The sequence below is a fragment of the Lagopus leucura genome, unplaced genomic scaffold (assembly GCF_019238085.1).
Source record: "Lagopus leucura isolate 7727_CA_CO unplaced genomic scaffold, USGS_WTPT01 Super-Scaffold_100159, whole genome shotgun sequence".
Lineage (NCBI taxonomy): Eukaryota > Metazoa > Chordata > Aves > Galliformes > Phasianidae > Lagopus > Lagopus leucura.
Window position 1 is genome coordinate 17,618,379 of NW_024962335.1, and position 21,718 is coordinate 17,640,096.

The 21,718-nt window shown below is 35.5% G+C and overlaps 1 protein-coding gene across 3 annotated transcripts in view; it reads right to left on the minus strand.

The window, feature by feature from the left end:
* MYBPC1 (myosin binding protein C1) overlaps positions 1-21,718 on the minus strand; it is a 72,929-nt gene that overhangs the window by 28,766 nt on the left and 22,445 nt on the right. For 2 of the 3 annotated variants that reach the window (XM_042890286.1, XM_042890287.1), the window contains exons 3-14: positions 21,530-21,571; positions 16,480-16,512; positions 15,212-15,247; positions 12,588-12,692; positions 11,061-11,209; positions 10,599-10,716; positions 9,594-9,645; positions 7,908-7,964; positions 4,163-4,329; positions 2,671-2,803; positions 892-1,016; positions 221-326 (exon numbers count right to left, since the gene is read on the minus strand). In XM_042890286.1, the coding sequence (XP_042746220.1) occupies positions 221-326; positions 892-1,016; positions 2,671-2,803; positions 4,163-4,329; positions 7,908-7,964; positions 9,594-9,645; positions 10,599-10,716; positions 11,061-11,209; positions 12,588-12,692; positions 15,212-15,247; positions 16,480-16,512; positions 21,530-21,571 (1,123 nt within the window). The remainder of the gene's footprint in view (positions 1-220; positions 327-891; positions 1,017-2,670; positions 2,804-4,162; positions 4,330-7,907; positions 7,965-9,593; positions 9,646-10,598; positions 10,717-11,060; positions 11,210-12,587; positions 12,693-15,211; positions 15,248-16,479; positions 16,513-21,529; positions 21,572-21,718) is intronic. The other variant, XM_042890288.1, reaches the window with a different exon arrangement.

The window sequence follows — 21,718 nt, forward strand, 5'->3', positions numbered from 1 at the left end:
TAAGACACAAAAAAGTGTTAAACCCATGAATGTGTAAGAATGTTCTTGCTGTTACTACTTCACTGAGTAATGCTCTCCTGAGTTTTTTTAAACTGATACCTGATACAGAAAATGCTCTCCACATTTATGCCTACAAATAAAATCTTTCTTTACCTCCTTCCCCCTCCCTGGCCCCATCTCTGTATCAAAGAAAACAATATCTGTTTGAAGAATGACGTACCATTTAACATTTGCATCATCCTCAGATACTTCACAACTCAGTTCTACACGTTCACCAACATAGGTACTGGTATCCTCCAGGCCTTTGGTCACCAAAATTGGAGGATCTTTGACAAGATAAAATTACAGATTTACAATCTGAGAGAGAAGGATGTTTTTAAAATCATGCTATAGGAGATAAGACTATCAACACTACAGGATCAAAAATATTAAGGGAAAGATCACTCATTCGTAGATTTTGGTAGAATCTTCCCTTAAATATTGGCAGATGAAACTAAAATCAGTATTTGAATGCCTGATTTTAGAGTATTTGGAACAGGTCAACTGGACCATTATCAGGGTTGCCAGGTTCCTAAGTGTGTAAGGGAAGGCCATTACAGAGACAAATGAGTTCCAAAATGGCTTTGAAACTATGAGGAGAACCACAGTCCCACTGGATCCCAGTGGACGGTATGAAACATGAAATAAACAGTATCTCCATTTCTGTGTTTTCACTAGATTAGTAAGTACGGGATGAATAAAAATGATCAGGAATCACAAAAATGCATATTAACCCTGCTAATACAAATGCAAACATACACTGAGCTATATCCTTCCTGTTAATTTTTGCTGCAGTTCAAGGAACCATATCAATTTACACCAGTTGAAATGGGAACAGGCTGGTGTAGTTACCTCTCACAAACAGTTCTGTGGAGCATTTCTCATCACCAGCTGTTACGTAATAGCGAGCGTCATCTGTCATCGTACAGTTATTGATGAACAAAATTCGCTGGTTACCTTTGTGCTCAAAAATGTATCTGTTTGAATAGAATACAGCAAAGATGCATTAGCAAAACTGCTGGAGCTCTTCTTTATGTATATGGAAACATATATATAAAATCTTTTAGCAATCACTAGAGGGGAAAACCCTCTTTCTTACGTAGACCTGGAAAAAAAGTCCTGGGATGCAATTTCCATGTTTCAACAGAGAATTTAAGAACGATCATAGACTTTGTAGCAAAAAGAGCTATGGCTAGAGTGATAACAAACAGTTTCTGGTTTGTTACAACATTCCAGGCTTACATGATACAAAAATATAATAATAAAAAAACAGCAGAATAAAATGGAGACTGAAACTCTAGATGAGTAAAGATGAAAATAACCAGTAACAGGAGACCATCCTCATTCCAACACTCTTAACATTTTTATGAAGTATAATAATAGCCAAGGTTAAGAAGTTAATATTATTGGTAGGCCAGATGGCACAAGAGATCTGTAATGGGATATTGGGTTTTGGTAATGGGATATGTGGCCTTTCACCTTTATGTCACCAGTTTAATTCTGCTCCAGGTTTGCAGTGACCAAAGCTCATTAGCATCTGACAGCTGCTTCAGCAGCCTGGAAGAAATGCACTGGAGCATTCAGTCCAGGTCCTTCTATTGAAGAAGAATGCATGTTTGCAAGGCAGTTCTAAACTGCTCATGGAAGTTAAAGAAAATATACCACTTTTATCACTTTTTCTTTGTTAGTCACATATATTAATCCAAATTCTTCATTGACTGAAGCAGCGTTAGAATAGATCTTCCATTCCTCATAATAGGATGTTTGCTAATTGCAATTTTTCACTGGGCCAGAAAGAGAAAATTGAAAGGTTTTTGTGCTTTCAAACAATATTTGAGGAACATTACATTTTTATGCATTACCATTCTTATCTGTGTTTGACTGTGGAATGCGATTTTGTACTCTAGGTTGTGAAAGATATGAGAATATTAGGGATTGGGTTCAAGTTCCAGCCATTGCTCTTCCTGCATCCAAGAAGCCTCTTGCTTATTATAGGTAAAACCAGAGAGTAAACCGATACATAAGTGACACAGATGATGGAGAAGCTTGGGCACAGTAAATAATTTGTGTGTGTCTGAAATTGCTGTGAACTAATTCAGGTTGTTTGCTTCATTGTGTTAACCAGATAGTGGAGAGAGAGAAAAAAACCTTACTCCCCTTTTCTCTATATGGTTGATTACCTAATTAACAGATAGTGTTGATCAGAGACAATTTTATAGGTAGCTTATGAGCCAGGTAGGCTTTATGTTAAAGGTCTCCCCTTTTAGTAACCAATTTCTACAGAAAGATTCTGACCTTATTCTAACAGAACTGAGGAGACTTATTTTTTCAAAATTCTTCCTGGTTTTGTCTTTGTTTTAACCTACCAAGCAGGAAATGGCTCTATGCTTTGTTAAGGATCTTCAACTCTCCTCTCTCGAGATAAAGCACACAATCTATGTCAACAACTAGTATACAGTGCGTATTTTTGGGTCATGAGCAAGATAGCATATTTTACCTACTTCTTCTGTGTAAAGAAATGTCAGAAATAAAATTGGTGTAAACCTAATCAAAGATATAGATCTATGTGAGACACATCAAGGAAATATATATATACCCGTTTTACAGCTAACATACAATAAAACCACTTACTTTGCACTTGGTCGTATTTCTTGGCCATTTTTATACCATTTGAGTTCCACTGTTGGATCTGCTAGCTCTACCATGAACCTAACTTTGCCTCCTTTATCCACCTGATATGCAGGATCAAGTCCTTTGGAAAATGCTGTTGTGGAAGAGAGATGTTACTGTAAATGAAGACTGGAAAATAAATAATATGAATGTTGAAATGACATTGCATAAACCTCATGAAATTTATCAGAATATATATACATGCCATGTTATGCATCACTCTATATTCTTGGGCTAGTTCAGTCAAATCAGTTTTTTTTTCTAGTAGTACCAGTAGAACTACTGAGTTATGCAGCTCAGTTTATCCTGATTAGTTAATATCTCTTCATGGCTTTGCAGTATAACATGGTTCTGATTAAGATTGGCTAGATATAACTTTGATAGCTTGCTGAGAACCTTTACTTCAGAGTAAAACTGTATATAGCTTGTGCAATGGAAGCATCTAGAATGAATCTATTAGAAAGGACCTCTCTACCAGCAACACCACTTAGTTAACAAGGAATTTTAATCTAATTTTTTTTCTCTGAATAAAAATAAATGGTTTGTCTAAAAGCCAGTTTAATTTTCTTGATTCTGTCTGTAGGTTGCAACTCCACTTGTGATAAATGTTATGGCTGCAAAACATTTGCAAAAATGCATGAAACCAGGCAAAAATTCACTTCATGAATCCTAGCGGAGCTTTTTGAAACAATTATTTTATATGAGCAAAAGTAGACCAAGTTGTTCTGGAAAATGTAAGGCCAGAACTCAAACATTTCAAAACACTTCAGCATCAGCATTTAGCTACTGCCAGCCACAAATGTTAAACTCAGAGAAGCAGATAACCTGTGGCTCAAAAATAAATGGTGCTTCAAAAAATACTGCCAATAGCTAAATTATCAGCTTCTGTTAAGATTTATATCATGCATATGTCTAACTGCAGAAGGCTGAATCTGTCAACACAGCAGTAGTAGAACTACAAAATTTGAACAGAATATTTTATTTAATTGATTTAATATATAATTTATTTAATTTATTTATTTTAATCTTACCGTTTACGAGATTTCAATTTATAGTAAAGGTAGCATGAGGTGGAAAACATCCTATAGAGATGTTTTGCATGCCATATAAGGACCTTTCTGTAGGTAAAACCATGTCTACTGAAAAATTCTGATACAACTGGCAGCGCCTTCCTACCCATCTGACCCAACTGCTGAGAGGGACCAGACAAACTGGTTCCAGGTGCTAAGGGTGCTCCTTCTCCATTTTAACTTTTCAGCACCTCTCTGTGATGAATCTGGATAGAGAACAACTTTCTTCAAGCTGAACAATTCATACATAAGCTTCCAGTTCTTTCCTTTCATCAGACATATAGGCATAGAGGTAGAGGGTAAGTATAATACAGTATTTGGGCTTATTGGGTGCATAGTTATGTTTGACCAGTGAACATAATAATACTTTGCCTTATCCATACCTGCACTCTTCTTCACCTCTCTTTTCATGCGCTTCAGACGCTTTAACATGCCTCTCAGGTCAGTGATACCATACTGAAAAGCAATCTTCTCGTATTCACTGGGATTGGCATTCTTCAGGAGCTCCCATACATCCACCTCAGGTTCTTCTTCTTGCTGTTTGACCTCCCTAACAGTGGCAAAATAAAATTGTGGGAGAAGAGTTAGTGAGACCTTTTCATATCAGAAAGACAGAGTGGAATTGAATCCATGGTGATATTATAAATGTTTTGTTCAAAATTTGAAGGCCACCAAGATATTTTTTATTTCACTTTGACATCAAGCTTTCCAAACGTCTGTAAATAAGTGAATTCAAGCCCCAGTTCCACTCAGTATAAGTGGCATAGTTGAGAATGACATTCACACCTTAGTTCACAATGCTCCAGGGCACAGTTTAGATATAAGTTTTTGTTTGCCATTTTCTGATGTAATCAGCAATAAGAAATGTTGTATTTCTTCATTATAGTGTGGAATCTGTTTGAAAATGTAATATTATAGTAGCATACCTGCTTAAATTGGTTTTGCCTGTTGTAACTTTACTAGAATCAGGGAAAATTTATGACAGTACTACTAAGATCTGAGTCTAATCCATACATTTCATAGTTATGCAAAAATGTTTTTCAATTTGGAGACCCTGTAACTCTTGCAAGTGGTGACCTGTGAGAGGACATACAGAAACCCAAAGGAATCTGTTTCAGTTTGTAGTTACACCAACTCTTCTAAGAATCACTTAAATCTGGAGTATGGAGAGGAACTGGAGATTCTCAACCAGCTTGGACTTGCAGGATGGGTCTGATGGCTTCCATGTTTATCTCAGTCTTAAGAATGGGAAATGTTTTAGAGGCCTGTGTAAATATCATCACTTATCTTATGATATCCTACTTGCTATCTCCAGCTCTAGGCTAAGACAATGAACAGAAAGAGGCTCAATTATTTTCACGCTGGCAACCATTAGGAGAGGGAAAAAATGGAAGAACTCTGAGCAAAACTGCAGTTTTTGAGAATGACTCAAATTGAACTGCTCAAACAATCAAGGAAACAGAGCTGAAATCTAGGCATTTTTTTTAATGTAAGATCATTAAGCTCAGATCAGGATCAGTCTGACTTAATCATATCAGCCTAGTGAAATCATTTATTTTTTTTTAGAGTTTTGATAATAGAATAAGAAATCCAAATTGAGGAATAAACAAACAAAGAAGAGACTGAGCTTTGCCATGATACTCTGTTAGAGCTGAGCACTATCAAGTCACAGAATTGTGTTTAACAATAATACAGAAACAACACTGGGGAGCCCTGTAAGGTTGTATGAGTAATTACGGAAAAACACTTTGCTGTTTAATTTGTTAGACTTACTAATTTTCCTAATAAGCCAGTGATATTTTATAAAGGAAAAAAAAAGTCTGATTGGATCATGTTTGTAATACTTACGTTGATAGCTCTGAATAATTCTTAGAAAATCTATGGTATTTAATTTTAGATTTTGGGTGTTTTTTTACTTTTTTTTTCTGTGTTCACAATTACTGGAGAGTGACTATGTACTGTGAATGCTGGAGCTTTGGTGAGATTCCTTCTGTGTGACAGCAAGATGAGATCAGCTTTCAAACCTATGTAAAAGCTGACACACCTGCTGGAGTGCCATTCTCCTCTCCCAGGACTGGCCACTTGCCATGCAACTTCTGTCTGTTCTAAGGAGAGCTACGTTCCACGGGAATTGAGATAATGTAACCCCAAACAGTGGCTGAGAATGAGGATCAATGAGAGCATCTTGATTTTCAAGCAGTTTGAAATAATTTATTCCAGGCTATTTTCTTCCTCTTGCATAACTGGAGAACACATTTTGAAACAGGGCAAACCAACCTTGCTCTGAGACCGTGGCAGTTTCTGCTGTGGGCAGCAGGCAAACAGTGCTGCACAATTCCTCAGTGGATTGATCTCTCCGCAAAAGTTCTTTCAGATCTTATTCCTGAAAATGTGCATGTTGCTGAAAGATGTACTTTTAAAAATGAATACCTAAATGTGTGAGTGTTTTTTGAGATCTTGTGCTTTGTGGAATTTCAGGCTCTTACCGATGCACTGAATTGAAGCATAACCAGTTACAGAGTGGCTTACTTGCATAAAAACTGGTTGGTCTTTCTTCAAGACAAGCACAAAGGGAATATGTAGATTCTGTGCAGCAAGTTTTTTTTATGCGTGCGTGTATGTTTTTAATAAAAACAGGTATTTTTTAAGTATTAAGCACCATGAGTGAAAAATTAGCTCTCTTCTTGGCAGTATGACCACACAAAAGAGAGGGAGTGCACCTGCAGAATTTCCTGTTCAATAATTGAAATGCAAACATGTATTTTCATAATTGAAATGGATACTAATATCCACACTAGGGTCTGAGTAGCAGTCTTACCGTTTAATTAAGCTCATAGAGGCTGCATTTAAGTGCTTGAAGCTAGAAGGTGAAGTACCAGTTTCACCACTAGTAAGTAGTGATGTTTATGAATTAAAAGTTTGCTTTGCCCATTAAACACAAGATTCTTATTCTACATTTATATGGCTATAAAAATATTTGTCTTATAAAACATATTAGTTGTTAATGAAGTTACAATGATTTTTTTTCACACTTCTCTTTCCACAAAAACCCACAAGACCTCTTACATGCAGCTCATGTTGCTAATAAAACACACCACAGGCAGTTATAAGAACTGTTACAGTAAGTTGTATTAGCAAGATAAAAAATCAAACCGAAGATCCTAATTAGGGATGAAAAGGTTTAGAAAAAAAGGCCTGGTAGATTTGAATTGGTTCAGGTAATATTTTCTCTTCCTTCAACCTTCCTGTTTTCACTTCAGTTGCCTAAATACTCTCCTTCCCATTATAGCCCACAGGCCTACTGTGAAGTTTAAAATGTAATTGATATTGTATATTTGGTTTTTCTCTTTCAGAGTAATTGTTTTTCTTGTCAGATATTTTTAATGATAAATTTTTAAAAATTAGGATTTCACCAATTAATGTAGATCAAGGTTTTGTAAGGTCGTATTTTCCTTTCCAGGAATTGTCTTACTCTATTAAGAAACTAAACTGGATTTGAAGTCTGAAATAGCTAACAGCATAGCTGTTGTATCATCAGATTCTCAAGGTGAACAAGAGAAATACGTGTCCATGTTTTCCCATTTAAGAGTTAGTAGGTGAATGAACCATCATTGAATATTTGTGTGCATATATTGAAACAGAAAGTTACAACAAATTAATATAAATCTCTGTGGTTTGAAAATGATATATAATTTATTGTATCACAGTGCTAATAACACCAAATAAAGATGAATGTGAAGAGGTTAATCTAATCCTTCCATCTTTTTGCTCTTGCACCCAAATCAATTTTCTGAACTGCTCATCCCTGTGTAGGAAATTCTCCCCCATGAGACTCCATGCAAACACAAAAGAAATAGCAAGTAGATTAAATGTTATCGGTCTCTTTATGTTGTGGCTCACTTTTTTTCCTGGTAGACTCAAGTCTGAATGTTCTTTTCAGCACACTTAAAAGGTAGAATTAAATGAACATTTGCATATTATAGCATGAGAATGACAGTTAGAAACGTTGTAAAAAAAATAAATGTCAGAAAAGTCTTAAGAAGTTATTAATGCTACACCTGACTCTTTCTGTGTGCTAACCTAATGGTTTGCAATCCACACCTGCTCACTGCATCACTTGGTTCTCACCTACGTTTCAGGAGACCACTAAAGTCAAGTTCTCCTGCATCGTCTTGTCCATCACCGCTGTTATTAATAGAAAAAGATCAAATCTTTGTTTAATACAGAAAGACGTAAACGACACACACCTTGCAAACTCTCTTCATGTCTCTCATACTCAACACTGTCCAGACACACAACTAATGGTATAAAATCAACACAAACTTGTATTCTTTTTCACACAAGTTATCTTACCTGAGGCACTTGTGAAAAATAACACAAAGGTTTGTATTGCTTGTCATCATACTTTGATGGCAAATTTTTGTAACTTCATACATAAATTTGCCAGGATTTGTGTTAGATTTCAGTAACACAAATAAACGTGAGCTAGTCAACACAATGAGCTTTGTTTTTCATTTCCATATCAGATGTGTGTAAAAACAAAGGGCTTGTGCTGATCTTACGCTGTGAATGTAAAACAAAGATTTGCATTGCTGTTTGGTGCTTTTAACAGCATATCTCTGTCAAACACCAGATTGCGAAGCATATGATTAAGACTTATTGTTTCTCTCTAAACGAAGGGAAAGATCGGTTAAAAACAGCACATTTTACATTTTTACAGATGAAATCATTGTGTTGTGAAGGTGCATATATTTCTATGATGTGACTTATGCAGTAAAACTGTGTTGTTAAAATGCATATAAACAAAATAATTCCCTTAACATTTGTAAGCAGTACGGTCAAAATCCAACAAATGTTAAGTCAAATGGTATCAGTATTTTATCCTATATTTTGTATGCAAAGTATCCCCTACAACAAACAGAAAATATTCAGAGATATCCTCACTGTATGGGGCAGAATAGTTATTGCAGTTTTTAAAAGATGTACAGGAGAAAATTAATACAATATCATTTTCTCTTTACTCTTTAAATCAAATATTTCTAAACAAAAGTAGTTAATTTTTAGTCACAACTTTGCCTGTATGTGTGAATTAATCAGCTGCGCACATTTTTTGTTTATAAAACATTTTCAGTCTGAATACTTCTGCCCTTATAAGACAATTGTTTTCTATAAAATATAAAGGTGACATCTTTATACTGGTATTAATTACTGTCTTATAAAAAAGGTAAATAACATAGAAGACTTCAGACACAATGCTTTACATTACTGCCCCTGCAATATTTCAGTATATTTTATATATATTTCATATATATGTATGTATATTTTATATTTTTATAGTTGTGTATATTATTTGAAGTTTTTCCACAAAGATGGCCACATGACACTTCTTTGTTGTAGGGTAAAGCAAGGCCAGCTCCTGTCTTGCTGAAATCAGTATAAATTTTGTCTCTGCTTTTGATCAGTGCAGGACTTGGATCAGAATCTTTCATATCATAGCTCACAATTTTTAGGAAACATGGTGAAATATTATAGAGAATGAAAACATAATTTTTAAAACCTCTGAAGAAACGGACAGTTAATATCTTTGAATATTGCACCTTCACTTAAAGCAATGACACTGCACTTTCAAGGGATTCTGCCAATGAATTGTAACTAGTTAATTCTACCCACTACCTTAAGCCCCAGTTCTTTAATCTTTATTTCCAAAACTATTCTGAAGGTACTCGATAAAACTGCCTGCCAAAATAGAGGTGAGTTCCATATGCTACCACATCCATTACCGAGGGGTTTCACAGGGTCACTGTTTGAAGTTACCTTCTTTTGAAAGCAGATCTGATGTCAATGGATGGAGCAGCTTGAGAGGATTCTGTGAAGCAGTAATAGGACAGAGGTTAAAAACATAATTTGACATAATTTTAAATTGATGTAGTTGACATAAGTAATGTAATTTGGCATGAGAAATTTGTTCAGTCTCTTGCTAAGTGATCACAGTTAGTTCTCCTTTGGCATTAAGTTCTGGTAAATGTAAAGCTGCTTGACACTAAGCCAGGTTTACTCAATGCATTTCTCTGGCCTAGCTCCTACAGCTCTGCATAGGAGATCTGTCCTAGCAGTGCTTCTTTCACATCCTTGCTCCTGCCTGTACACTGGCTCTGGCTTTTTTTCTTCTTAATGCCAATGCTTTCTCTTCCACTTGTACCTCACTTCCCTGGAATTTTGGAAGACATTCATCTTTCTCAGGCTGATTGTACAGGTATGTGTGCACTCTTGTGCTCTTGAAGGAAAAGGTAAGACTACGGAATAACGTTTGCCAGAGTCAGACCTATTACAACATAGAAAAAGATAAAGACATGAATCTCCAGCACTCTCCACATTAGGCTATTGTTTATTTTGGGGCATTGTGGAAGAACTGTGGCTTTCTAAAGTATGACTGCATCATGTACGAGCAGGGTGCAAGTCCTGGAGAGCCATTCCTGAGCCAACTTCTCTCCCTTCCGGTCCTACTAGATGAATTATCTCTCTCTGAATAGCCCAAAGCCTGCTCCTCTCTTGTGTGCCAGAATCTGATCTGAATTCAATAGACTTATCTGCCAGCTTTCCTAATTTTTGGATATAACCTAAATGTTTCACATACTAGCTATCCCAATGTCTAAACAAGAAATCACAGATGCTTAATTCTCTGCAGTCTATGCTAAAAATTTCTTCCTGCTATGATTAAACATTGCTTCATTTAATGGTTCTAAACAAAATTATGTGGAATTTCAGATTAAAAAAAAATCACATATTTATAAAGCTTTACAAATACAATTGGAATCTTACCAGTGACTTCAAGGTCAAAAGAGCAACTGTCAAACTTGTCCTTATAAGAAACCTCACAGCGATAGTTCCCTGCATAATTCTCCTTAGCTTGAATGATATGCATCTCAAATGTGTGTATCTAAAAATCAAATGTAATTGTTTATTAATGTGGGACATACATTTGCATGAAACAAATAGAAAATTTTGTCTTCCAGACCCAAACCTAAAGGAGTAAGGTATAACTTGAATAAAGGGTTGTGAAAAGAAAATGAAACTCAAAAAAGCAACTGAAAACATGGATTTCCACACCACCTCATGTTCTGTTCTGGGAGAACAGAACAGAACTGGAGATCGTCACAGAAAACCGTGTCGTGAAGCCAGGTTTAGAATCTGCTTCACTTAAAATTCTGCCCACCGTCCAAATCTGATCTTTAAGCTCTCTTAGGAGCTTTGCCCCTATGTGAAGGAAAACCAAAGACAGACCTTTGTGTGACGCTCAAATGACTCCTTCAGCTGCAGGTGCTTCCCTGCTTTGCTGGCCAGGTCCATCCATTTTCCTTTAAACCACTTAACGTTTGGCTTTCGGAGAAGATCTTTGGCTTCTACTTTGGCTATAAATGTAATATTCCCACCTTGTCAAAAGAGAAAAAACAACACAGTTATTGAGGAACTTGTGGTTGCTTGGTCACATTTGTACACGTTTCTTTTACTATGACTCCTTCCATGTGTTAGCTCTACCATGATAATGAGAATCAGGAGTCACATGAGCTATGAAAATACTGCAGAATGTTACAGAGATTAGTGATTTTGAGTCTGGAAGCCTTCTGATCATGGCAGTGTCAAGCCTGAGACAAACTAAGAAGCAGAAAAAAATTAGCTGATGCAAAACTCCATGTTGTCATGGCCACTATGCTTCAAGTGGCTGAATTTCTTTGCCTTTAAATAAGACATATATTCCTAAGCTGCTAGGTAATTGTAACACAAATACACAGCGGAATCTAGAAAAATGCCTCTTTATGCATCACTATCACTAATTCTTGAAGTTAAAAAGAGAAGGAAAAGAGTCCTCTGTAAACAGTATTTTGGGAGTTTCCATCCAACATTCTAGAAAAGAATACAGCCAATACCTTATGTTTGTTTTCCAAATAAATCCTCCCCAAATGATCTTTTTGTTGTTCTCAGAAGCTCAGAAAAATAGTAGCAATGTATAAAAAGCACATCTGCCCACTTATCAATGGGCACATATCCCAATACATAGCAGACATACTAGGTAGCCTGTACTAAACTTGGCACCATAGTTGCAATGCTGCTACCCTTCTTGCATTGGAATGTTGTAAGTATGGCACTGAAGTGCAGTTAGGAAGTGAACCTCCTTACTGTCCTCATGTATCATGCTCTGGCTTCCTTCATAGGAAGGTATTGAAGTACTTGGACTGGATTCCTCCGGGGTTAAATTAAAACCAAAGATGTGCTCTGACAGTTTACCTCCTGTGTTCCAATTGCTGGAAGATATTCAGGCCAAGGACTAGAAACAGTCCAGAGCAAATCTCCCACAGTTATTATAGTAGGGGTGATGGTTGCTCCCTGCCAGCCTCTGTGCAGATCTGCTCCTATTAGTCTAATTGCTTTAGCTGCAGCTGCAGAGTATAAATGTTGACCTGGGAATCTCTAAGCTGCTCTGAAGGCCATCATGCAGACCTTCCTGATCTATCAATAACATTATGGCTAACAGTATTATAATAATGAGTTCTCAAAAAACATACCTCTTGTCCATTGTGTCAAGTAAGCTATAACATTTTGATTTTGTTTTGAATTTAAGAATTCTTTTTTCTTCTTCTTCTCGTACATTCTGTTTTGTCTTCAAAGAAAGGAGTTCACATCCAACTAAAATCAGTGGAAATATTTGTAGCTGAGGGCAGAAGCTGAGTGCTACCTGAACCTCACATACATCTTTTCAGTCTCTGTTTCTCTCTCCAGAAATGGCTTCTGATTTTCTTTCAAAGCACTTACCAACGCTCACTGAACCACTCTGAGGTTTTTCAATGAATAAAGTGGATCTTTGGGAGTCATCACGTTTTTCTGTCTCTTCTGGAGCGCTTTCTCCAATAGACCATACTGAGATACAGAGAAAGAGGAAAATATCAATTATCAGCCAATGTTTGACGCTCTCCAAAATACACTTACCTGAACTCACTAAACTCTCTAACCCTATTACCTCTCTCTTCAGGTGTCCTGAAAGATATGTGTTTGTTCATATTGACATCCACTGCTTGGCTGTCACATTGCATGCAGTTCCTGAAAGAATGCTACCTCTGTGGTAACAGAAAATGAAACTCTCAGAGAAGAAGACGTGGCAATCTGATCAGCCTAGGTGGGTGATGAGCAAATTGAATGGCACCAGCATTCAACCATGAGTACTTTACAGAGGCAGTAGACAAAGGTCAGCTCTTTGTTTTTCAGAAAGGAAAATGGAGGTGGAAGTTCTGAAAACACAAACAGCTGTAAGCACATGCAAATCACAGATGATGATAATTCCTGTGGGTCTCTGTAAATCTCAAACTCAGCTGACTGAACAAGCTAGTTTTTCTTTTTTGCTCACATAATAGACCAGTGATGAAGCTTACTTCTCAGCTTTGTTCTCTATGATAGAAACAGAGAGTTTGGGAATCAGTAGAGAGAAATAGTTTGTCAGATGGAAATGATTCTGTCACATATTTAGGCAGAATGTGTTCTCTTCTGGAAATTGAGATTTTGGAAATGAAAGAGAAGGAAGAACAATTATAGTGAGAGAAGAGGCAGGTAAGCAACTTATCTAAGGCTGAAAACATGTTAGCTCAGGTATGTGTTTCTGACGGTTCTGACATCTGAGCGTCCAGGGCTTTGTGCTGTGCAGTTACATCTTTGGTAAATACATGCAAAACTGTGCTCAGAGCTAATTCCTAACAGAAAAAGACAGGGAAAGCGCATGATAGTGACAGACTTTCTATACCAAAAGAGAATCCCTTCATCTCGAAAGGCAAAGTAAGTCTCATGCTCAGAGAAAGAATTTGTGGAGTCCAAATGTCCTTGTTTGAGGAGTTCTGGTTAGTGCATAGAATAGACTGAGTAAAGCCAGTGCTAGCATGGAATAGCAGAGCAAATGTGTATACATATGACTGTATCAAACAAAGGAGGCTATAACTTTCAAAACAGAGCTGTATTCCTTGTTCCCATTGGAATTCTAGTTGTTTCTAAATCAAAGGTGGATTTTTGTTATTTATCCAATACTCTTTTCTTTTTTGTTTAATAACTAGTACAAATGATGAACTAATTTGGCAGCATTTCTCACCTACTCAATTCTGTTCTTGAAATTTAAATTTATTTTCCCTCTTCAGTATTTTCCATAAAAACTCATTTGCCAGAAGACAAAATTGCCTTTCGCTTAGAGCTAACTGCTACAGGAACCTTTTAAACTCATGAAAATTGCCACTGGTGACTAATGAAGCACAACTCATGACAACCATAGGAAAACACAACTAAACTGCTTTTATTGTCCTTAAGTCTGTAAGAAATTTCAGAGACACATAGAAATGCTGGATAGCTCTGCTACAAAGTCTTTCTCTTTAGCTCTTTCAATGACTTACAGCTGGTATGCCTAATATCTCTGTATATTTCTGCTTGTATAAAACATACATGTATGTACACACATGTATATACACACATATGGAAACATACACAGACACACATGCACAGAGAAATGTATAGATGCATATCTATATCTACTCTCTGTACAAAATACAAACTATTAAAATTATGCTGGTATGGTATACTAGTGTATGGAAAGACATAACACAAGAACAAGTGAGAGTTACAGGTATGAACAGAAGGATCTGACAGTGCTTGAAATAGGAACTGGTCAGGTGCAGTAATGAACCTGAGACACGACGGGGTGAAACGGAAAATGGATATTAATAAATGAAAGTGGTATACATGGACTCATGAATTTGGTACCATGTAATGCAGAAATATTATCATCATCTCTGGTTATTAGCTTTTTCCTGTCTGTTAAACAGTCAGAACAGAATGTAGGTCTGACAGTGGCTCACAGGCCTGGCATAGGCTGTTACACCAGTTCAGTAACTATGGTTGAAGTACTTGCTGCTCATTTTGTTCCAGAGGCTGCAAATCCTGAAACCACAAAAGTGGGCGCAGTATGCGTTACCTGGCAGAGTAGGAAGAAAGAGGTTATGACTTTGCTAAGTTCTCCCCACCATCCTTTGTGCTGTGAGAAGAAGCCATTCTCCCACAATCTCCTGGAGCCTGTGTATGAGATTCAGGTAAGCCACTGCCACCCTGTAGGCTGAGGAGGAAGGGAATAGTTGCGTATCTATCTGTATGGAAAAACATGCAGATAGATAGGTATGTATGTATGTGTCTGGTATGTGTCCTGTATGGTACATCAGAGTCTTCTCTCTCTCCCAGTTTAGCTGCTAGAAAACTACTTAAGTTCCTAATTTTGAAAAGCATTTGAAAAGTTAGTGTTTGATACTGTGTAAATAATGGAATTAAAAAAAATATCTAAGAAATAACTCATTAATAATCATTGTATCGTATAAAATTTGGACTGTTTCAACATGCTGTTCAGGAGGTCTCACCTGAATCCTTTCTTTCCGCTGCCTTAGACATCCCATCTGAAAGGGAAGAGCAATTTAGATGATACCAGCTCAGAGATCACAATTAAACTGACCTCAGGTCATGAAGATTTTAAGAACAATGATTCTTCATGCAAGAAGATTAGAATAAATACCTAGGACTGTACCTATGAGAAACTATTTGAATGCCAGAGGAAGTGAACTGCTGAGAAAAAAAGAAGTCAGAAATCTTTCCCCCATTTCTCTGGAAAGCCTAAATTTAATTTCCACTCAAGATTTCCTTCGTAGTAGTTTATATCTAGAAGGGATTTTTGAAGCTGATACTTTGCTCATCCTTTGGGGTGATTCTAAATAACATATATTTTTATGTAATTCAAGTTGAACATTATTATTATTATTATTATTTGAAACTAAAAGATAGAGTTTTGAGATTCAAAGCTTTATTTATATTGTTAGCTTTGTCAATGAAAATCTCTACCATTGTTGATCAATTCACTGCTACTGATTTTTCAGATGGCATGCAGCCCATGGTTAATAATGCCATTTTTAAAAATAAATCAGGAAAATTTAACACAGTGAAGATGTGATAAAACCATTTTTTTGTTAAAAGTTTTAAAGCAAGAATGAGAGTTTTTCATTTGATGCACTAGAATGCACGTTAATGTTCAAAATGTCTGTTTCACTCAAGTTTAATCTCTTTAAAAGACATACTAAGCAAACCATGTTGAAGTCTTGCCAAAGTCACAACAACCATGAATGATCCCTGTACTGTCACTTTTCTTCTGCCAACTAAAGGCATTTATCTGCCATCTTGAATTGGTAAATTAAAACTACCTGTCTTCTAGACAACTTGTAAGGCTTATGGCCTAAAGAGAGGTGACAGACAATTCTATGGATAAACGTATTTTGAAATCATAAGGCATCTATTTTATTTGTAATTCTGGAATTTGTTCTCAGGACAAAACTTAAAAATGCTTTCCTTACTTTTTCAATAGTAACAGTTAAGACAGATGCCTTCAGAGTTGCTAATATTCTACCTTCCAATGCCAGAAGTTCTAACAAAAATTCAAGACAGGACTAGAAATAAACTTGTCTGGTATGAAGGTCTTGTACTTCTGAACATGGACTAAATTAATTTCGGACACCTCAGAAATGTTATTCTCTAATGAGTATGTTATGAATTCAGTCCAAATGGTTGGACTCTGTTCATTAATAGTCAAGAGAAAAATCCATACATACATACACATAAAAAAAAATATCATGGTCCTAACCTGCTGGTGGTGTGCTAACTGTGTCATCTTCATCTGTGAAAAGAAATACAAATAAAAAAATACATAAAGAAACTCAAAGCACAGTCGATCATCTGCTTTAAAACAAATATGTGAAAAGGTAAAACCTGCAAAAGAAAGGGAAAAATCATAATAGTCAGGAGCATTCACAATGGAAGCTTCAAACTGATGAAGAAAGCTTTGCATAATTCAGTAGCTGAAATGGTAAACCTTAATGTTTCAAGCAAGTAGAAGAAAAATGAGATGTGAACTGTGATCTATTATTAAATCATGAGTTTATATGAAAGCTGCTGAGTGGTTCTGTTTGTTAGAGATGGAATCCACAGTAAATACAAAAAAGCCACAATAAAATCAAGGTCAATCACATATCTGACCTGAGGATGATGCCATTTCTCTGATGTTCATGTCTGCAATTAAAATGTGTATCACATATGCATTCAGCATCATTAGATAAAGGTATGCAAAAGTAAAAAATAGTCTCCTATATTCATACTTTATAATTTACTTATTAGAATATTATAAAAGCAACAAATATATAACTTATTTTTGTCACATATTATATGCCTTAAAATACAGATAGAACTATTATCCCGCAGGATTTTCCTTTCAATCACACTAAATGCTGGCAGTCATCAGGTATCAAATCACTAGAAACAACTGCTACTCAGGTATCTCAAAATGATTAATCTAATAAAGTACAGTTATGCATACATATTTGTATAAGCCAAAAGCCTGAATAACATGAAACTGACATTAAAACTGAAATACTGTAATCATGCTTATCAGAAATCCAGAATAAGTTGAAGACTCTTTTTACAATAATCTCCTAAATTTTAGGTGTTTACTGGAAATATCAAAGATAGGAATGTCTGATAAAAATGTACAGAATGTTTTAGTGTGTTAAAATAGAATAAAATAAAATAAAATTTAAAAATTACCTGTTGAACAGTTGAAAAGCCAGAATAAACTATATATTTATTTAGGATTTAATACGTACATAAAGTAAAGATAATAATAAGCCTTTTAAAATCTAATGGAAAATAATCTAGAGAACATTTCAAAGTCAAGGAAAAGATATCTGAAATAGAATTATTTTATGAAATGTATTTACTTTTTTCAGATTTGGGTTTCAAGAATCAGTGATTTACTTTTTAATTATTATTTGATTTTGTCTTAAAGTTCAAATTTGTCTTTATTTTTTCAAGGACAAATGCAATAGCAATGGCAAAAAGCACATAAAATTTGATTACATGTAAAAAAATTCTGGTTTTATTAAATGTTATGCTTTATTAATCACTGAAATGTAGTTGAAGGTCTGATAGAATTTAACTACTTAGCCATGACATTTTACTCATTCCTTTTTAATGATTCATCAAATTTCATTTACAAAATCCCTTGGCAAGAGAATATAAGTTTTAATTGTAGGCCTACAGATGAAGGATTAATATATTATCTTACAAACATGATTTTTTATTCATTAAAAAAATACAAAAACGCATAGCTTATGTGGACACATTCTCACCACCTGCACCTTCCATTGGACTAAGCTGACATAGAATATGTTGATTTTCAATGAAAGCACAGTAATGATAAATCATGTCAGTTTTCTGAACATATTGTTCTAGCAACTAAACAAATGCTCCTGGAACAGCACCTCAAATTTGATTTAATTGGTGAGCTGAGCTCATAAATTTATTAATCTTTTTTTGCTGATCACCCGTTGCTCACTGATGACCAAGAAGGAGAGGTGAACACGGCAGAGGCACTGCTTTGCACCTGCAATAGCACTCAGAATGCCATAATGTTTTTTGTAGTACTGCCCATTGGAGTAAGCATTCAGGGCTAAGGCAAGAGATAGATAAACGTCACAAAGAGTGAACCACTGTATTCACTCTACATAAACAAATCCACAACAACTCAACCAACTGGTTCTGTCATTTTTGCTGAAATTACTGAGCACTGACTCTTCCAAGAGTTTTGAAATTAGTTGCTTTCAATTATCCACCTAATTTGCAAAGTGTTCAGCACTCCTATCAAGGGGACTTGGCCCTGTAACTGAAGTACATACATCAGCAATGGAAGTTTTAGTAGAGAGATGAATGGATGAGTGAAACCTGGAGGAATAACAAGAATGAAACATGCAAACGTTTTAGTAGATGACTGGATGGAACCTAGAGAAAAGATATCAGTAAATCATGCAGAAATCTGAGTAGCTCTCTGAATAGCTGGATTGGACCTAAAAAGGAATGAGCAAAATGATATTAAAAATCATTTATTCCAGCAACTGGAAACATAATTACAACAGTAATCAATGTTTAAAATAATGCTAAAATTAAAAACAAAAGCAGACGTAAAATGAATAAGAATGGGATAAATGTGGTCAATTTGGTGAATGACATTTTGATCTGAAGATAAAATGTATGCTCTTATGTATCCTGAATTTTTTACTAAATGCTATTTTTCAAACTAGGAGTACCGTAAAAAATTCTGTACACATACAACTACTGCTATAAGCTGCTGATTTACTGCAAAGTAATGACAAGATAAAGACTTTATGACTCATCCTCAATTTTTTATCTTTACAGTGAACATAAAGGGACATAAATATTTTCTTTCACATAGACAGTAGCTACTACAAAGAAATAGAACAGTAAGACAGACAAACAGGAAGATATACTCTATTTCTTAACTTCTGCAACTGACTTTGTCTGAGAAACACGGGGAAAAATATAGACCCCATAATTATGGACCAACCTTTCTTACCTACACACTACATTCAGGCATTGTCTGACTGTGCTGCAGAGGGCTGCCCCAGATTCCAGTGTGCTGTTTGTTATAATTTGGTAACAAAGGAATCACAACTGCTAAAGTGCAGTATCATAAAATCACTGTGGAATTGAGATATGAAATGTTTCCTGTCTTAAACCCATACAGGGAAGTACCCAAATCTGTTATTTATGAAACTAGAGAAACAATTTTAAAAAATAGCTTACACAAAACCTAACCTCCAGGTGTTTCTGTCTTCAGTTCATATTGATTTTGGACAAATGGGAGAAACAGAATCTTTTTCCTCTTTTGTGTGTTATGGAAACAATTAGAAAGATTTGCTTCTGGCAAACAAACATGAAGGAATCACTCTCAGAAAATGTGCTGTCCTTTGTTTGGTGATACTCCGCAACAAAGCAGGAGTTGATAGTAGAAACTGCATAATGCCGTGTAACACATATATATGTGTGCAAATATATGTATTCCTGTCATTAAATGAGAAAAACGGCAAATACTTCTGCAGAGAATGCAGAGTGTCAGGCATTGACATCAACGTTATTTGCAAAGTTGACAGCTCAACAGAAAGTCATTCTTTCTACATATTGCTATTCAGAATTTCACTGGAATTCCTACTGAGGTGGCTACTGCCACTGTGAATTGAAACTGGAAACACTTCCCATAGAAGAATCTCAAAAAAAATTGGGGCAGCAAAATCCTACTAAATACGCTGAGCTCCAATAAAACATTTTTTTTCTCTAGGAAATCCCATATTCTCCACTAAATTCAAAACAGAAATGATAAAATAATGTATAAGAAAACAACTGAAGTATTAGATGTGATACCTACCATGTTTTCTTTTTAGCTCAATGAAATGTAGACTTGTAAGCGGTGGAGAGAGCACTGTGCATGTTCAGCTCAGGAACAAACATTTCTCACAAGAAAATTAAATCAAGCAGAACTAACTGCTAGAATAGCCTGAGGCAAGACCTTCATCTTTTTCTTATCATTAGGCATGCAAATTATTCCTGAATTATGTTTGCATTACCAAGATGACAGATTTGATTACTCACACAAAATGTTGTTTGTCAAAATAATTGCTCAATGCAAAAATAGCTAGCAAAATAACATGCACTGAAGCTTGGCTTGTCATTTTTATATTCTAAGGAATATTTGAATCACGTACTGTCAGTGCATTTTTATTTTGCTGAGAAAAATGGCCATGCATGACTTCACCAAACAAATTTCCAAGTTTCAGGTGTGAATCTGGTGTCACTAAAAGGTAAGACTTTGAGTAAGAGATCAAAATGCAGAATGTATTTTCAAGAAAGACATTTCTTGATTTGCCGTGGAAAGCGTAACTGTGACAAATAAAAAAAAGCAAGCATTACATCTGTTGTAAGTATATTTTGTTCTGGTTTATCCTTCTGTGAGAATGAAAAACAAAAAGATTATCCATTTCAAAATAAGCTTCTGAGCTGTTTGAATTCTACTTCAACAGGGAGTAGCAAAAAGAAGTGGAATTTGACCCAGTTACCTCAAAATGTACCTTCTTAACTAGAAAAGCTACAAACAGAGCTGGAGTCTAATTGCAGCAATGTAAAATTTGCACTGAAAATGGACCACATTTTTACTTGCACAGTTTGGGGTTTGTTGACAGTAAAATGTCCTCGGAGACATTTTTCAGAACTTGTAATGACCACAGTCTCTGGACTTCCAATAATGAAGAGGAATGGAGGAATTTCTTTTTCTTAGATAGAGAAGCAATATAGAATTTTTATTTTTATTTTTAATGAGTGTGTGAACTCTATCGTACTTTACTAGAAGATGGAACATGCAATATCAAGTGTCTGGTAGAACAGAAACAGTTTAGAGTAATAGGAGATTTCCCCCACTGATTAAAAGCAATGGATGTGCACAGTAACTGAGTTTAGGCAAGGTTGGTCAGAGCCAACATTCACTTTAGTAGAAAGATGTCCTTCTGCTCATGCAATGCACTTGAAATTTGAGCTATTAAGAAAGCATTCTGTGTAACTACTGGTGCTAAGCAGTGTCAGTCTTGTTCACAGAATTTTTAAAGATACTTATAAGCATCCTAGATTCCTAATGCTAGATAAGTCATGCAGAATGAGGATCTAGGAAGCTTCACATCACACTTTTAAAATTTGGCACCAAATTCCCGAGTTATAACTCAAGCAATCTAGCATCAGAACAGCATTTCAGAATGTTCTCTTTGCTGTCCATTTTTGAAATATGATTTCAAACTCACCTTTACCCTTTTCAGTTCCACCATCCTGTGGTATTTTTTGTTCTGTGTAGGAAGTACAAGTATATTTTTGAGAGGATCTTAAAGTAAAAAAGAAAAACTTACGCAGAATTTAAAAATACATCAATATTCTAGGTTTGCTAGTACCGAAAAATGATTAAAGATTTATAAGTATACATGTATGTACAATTA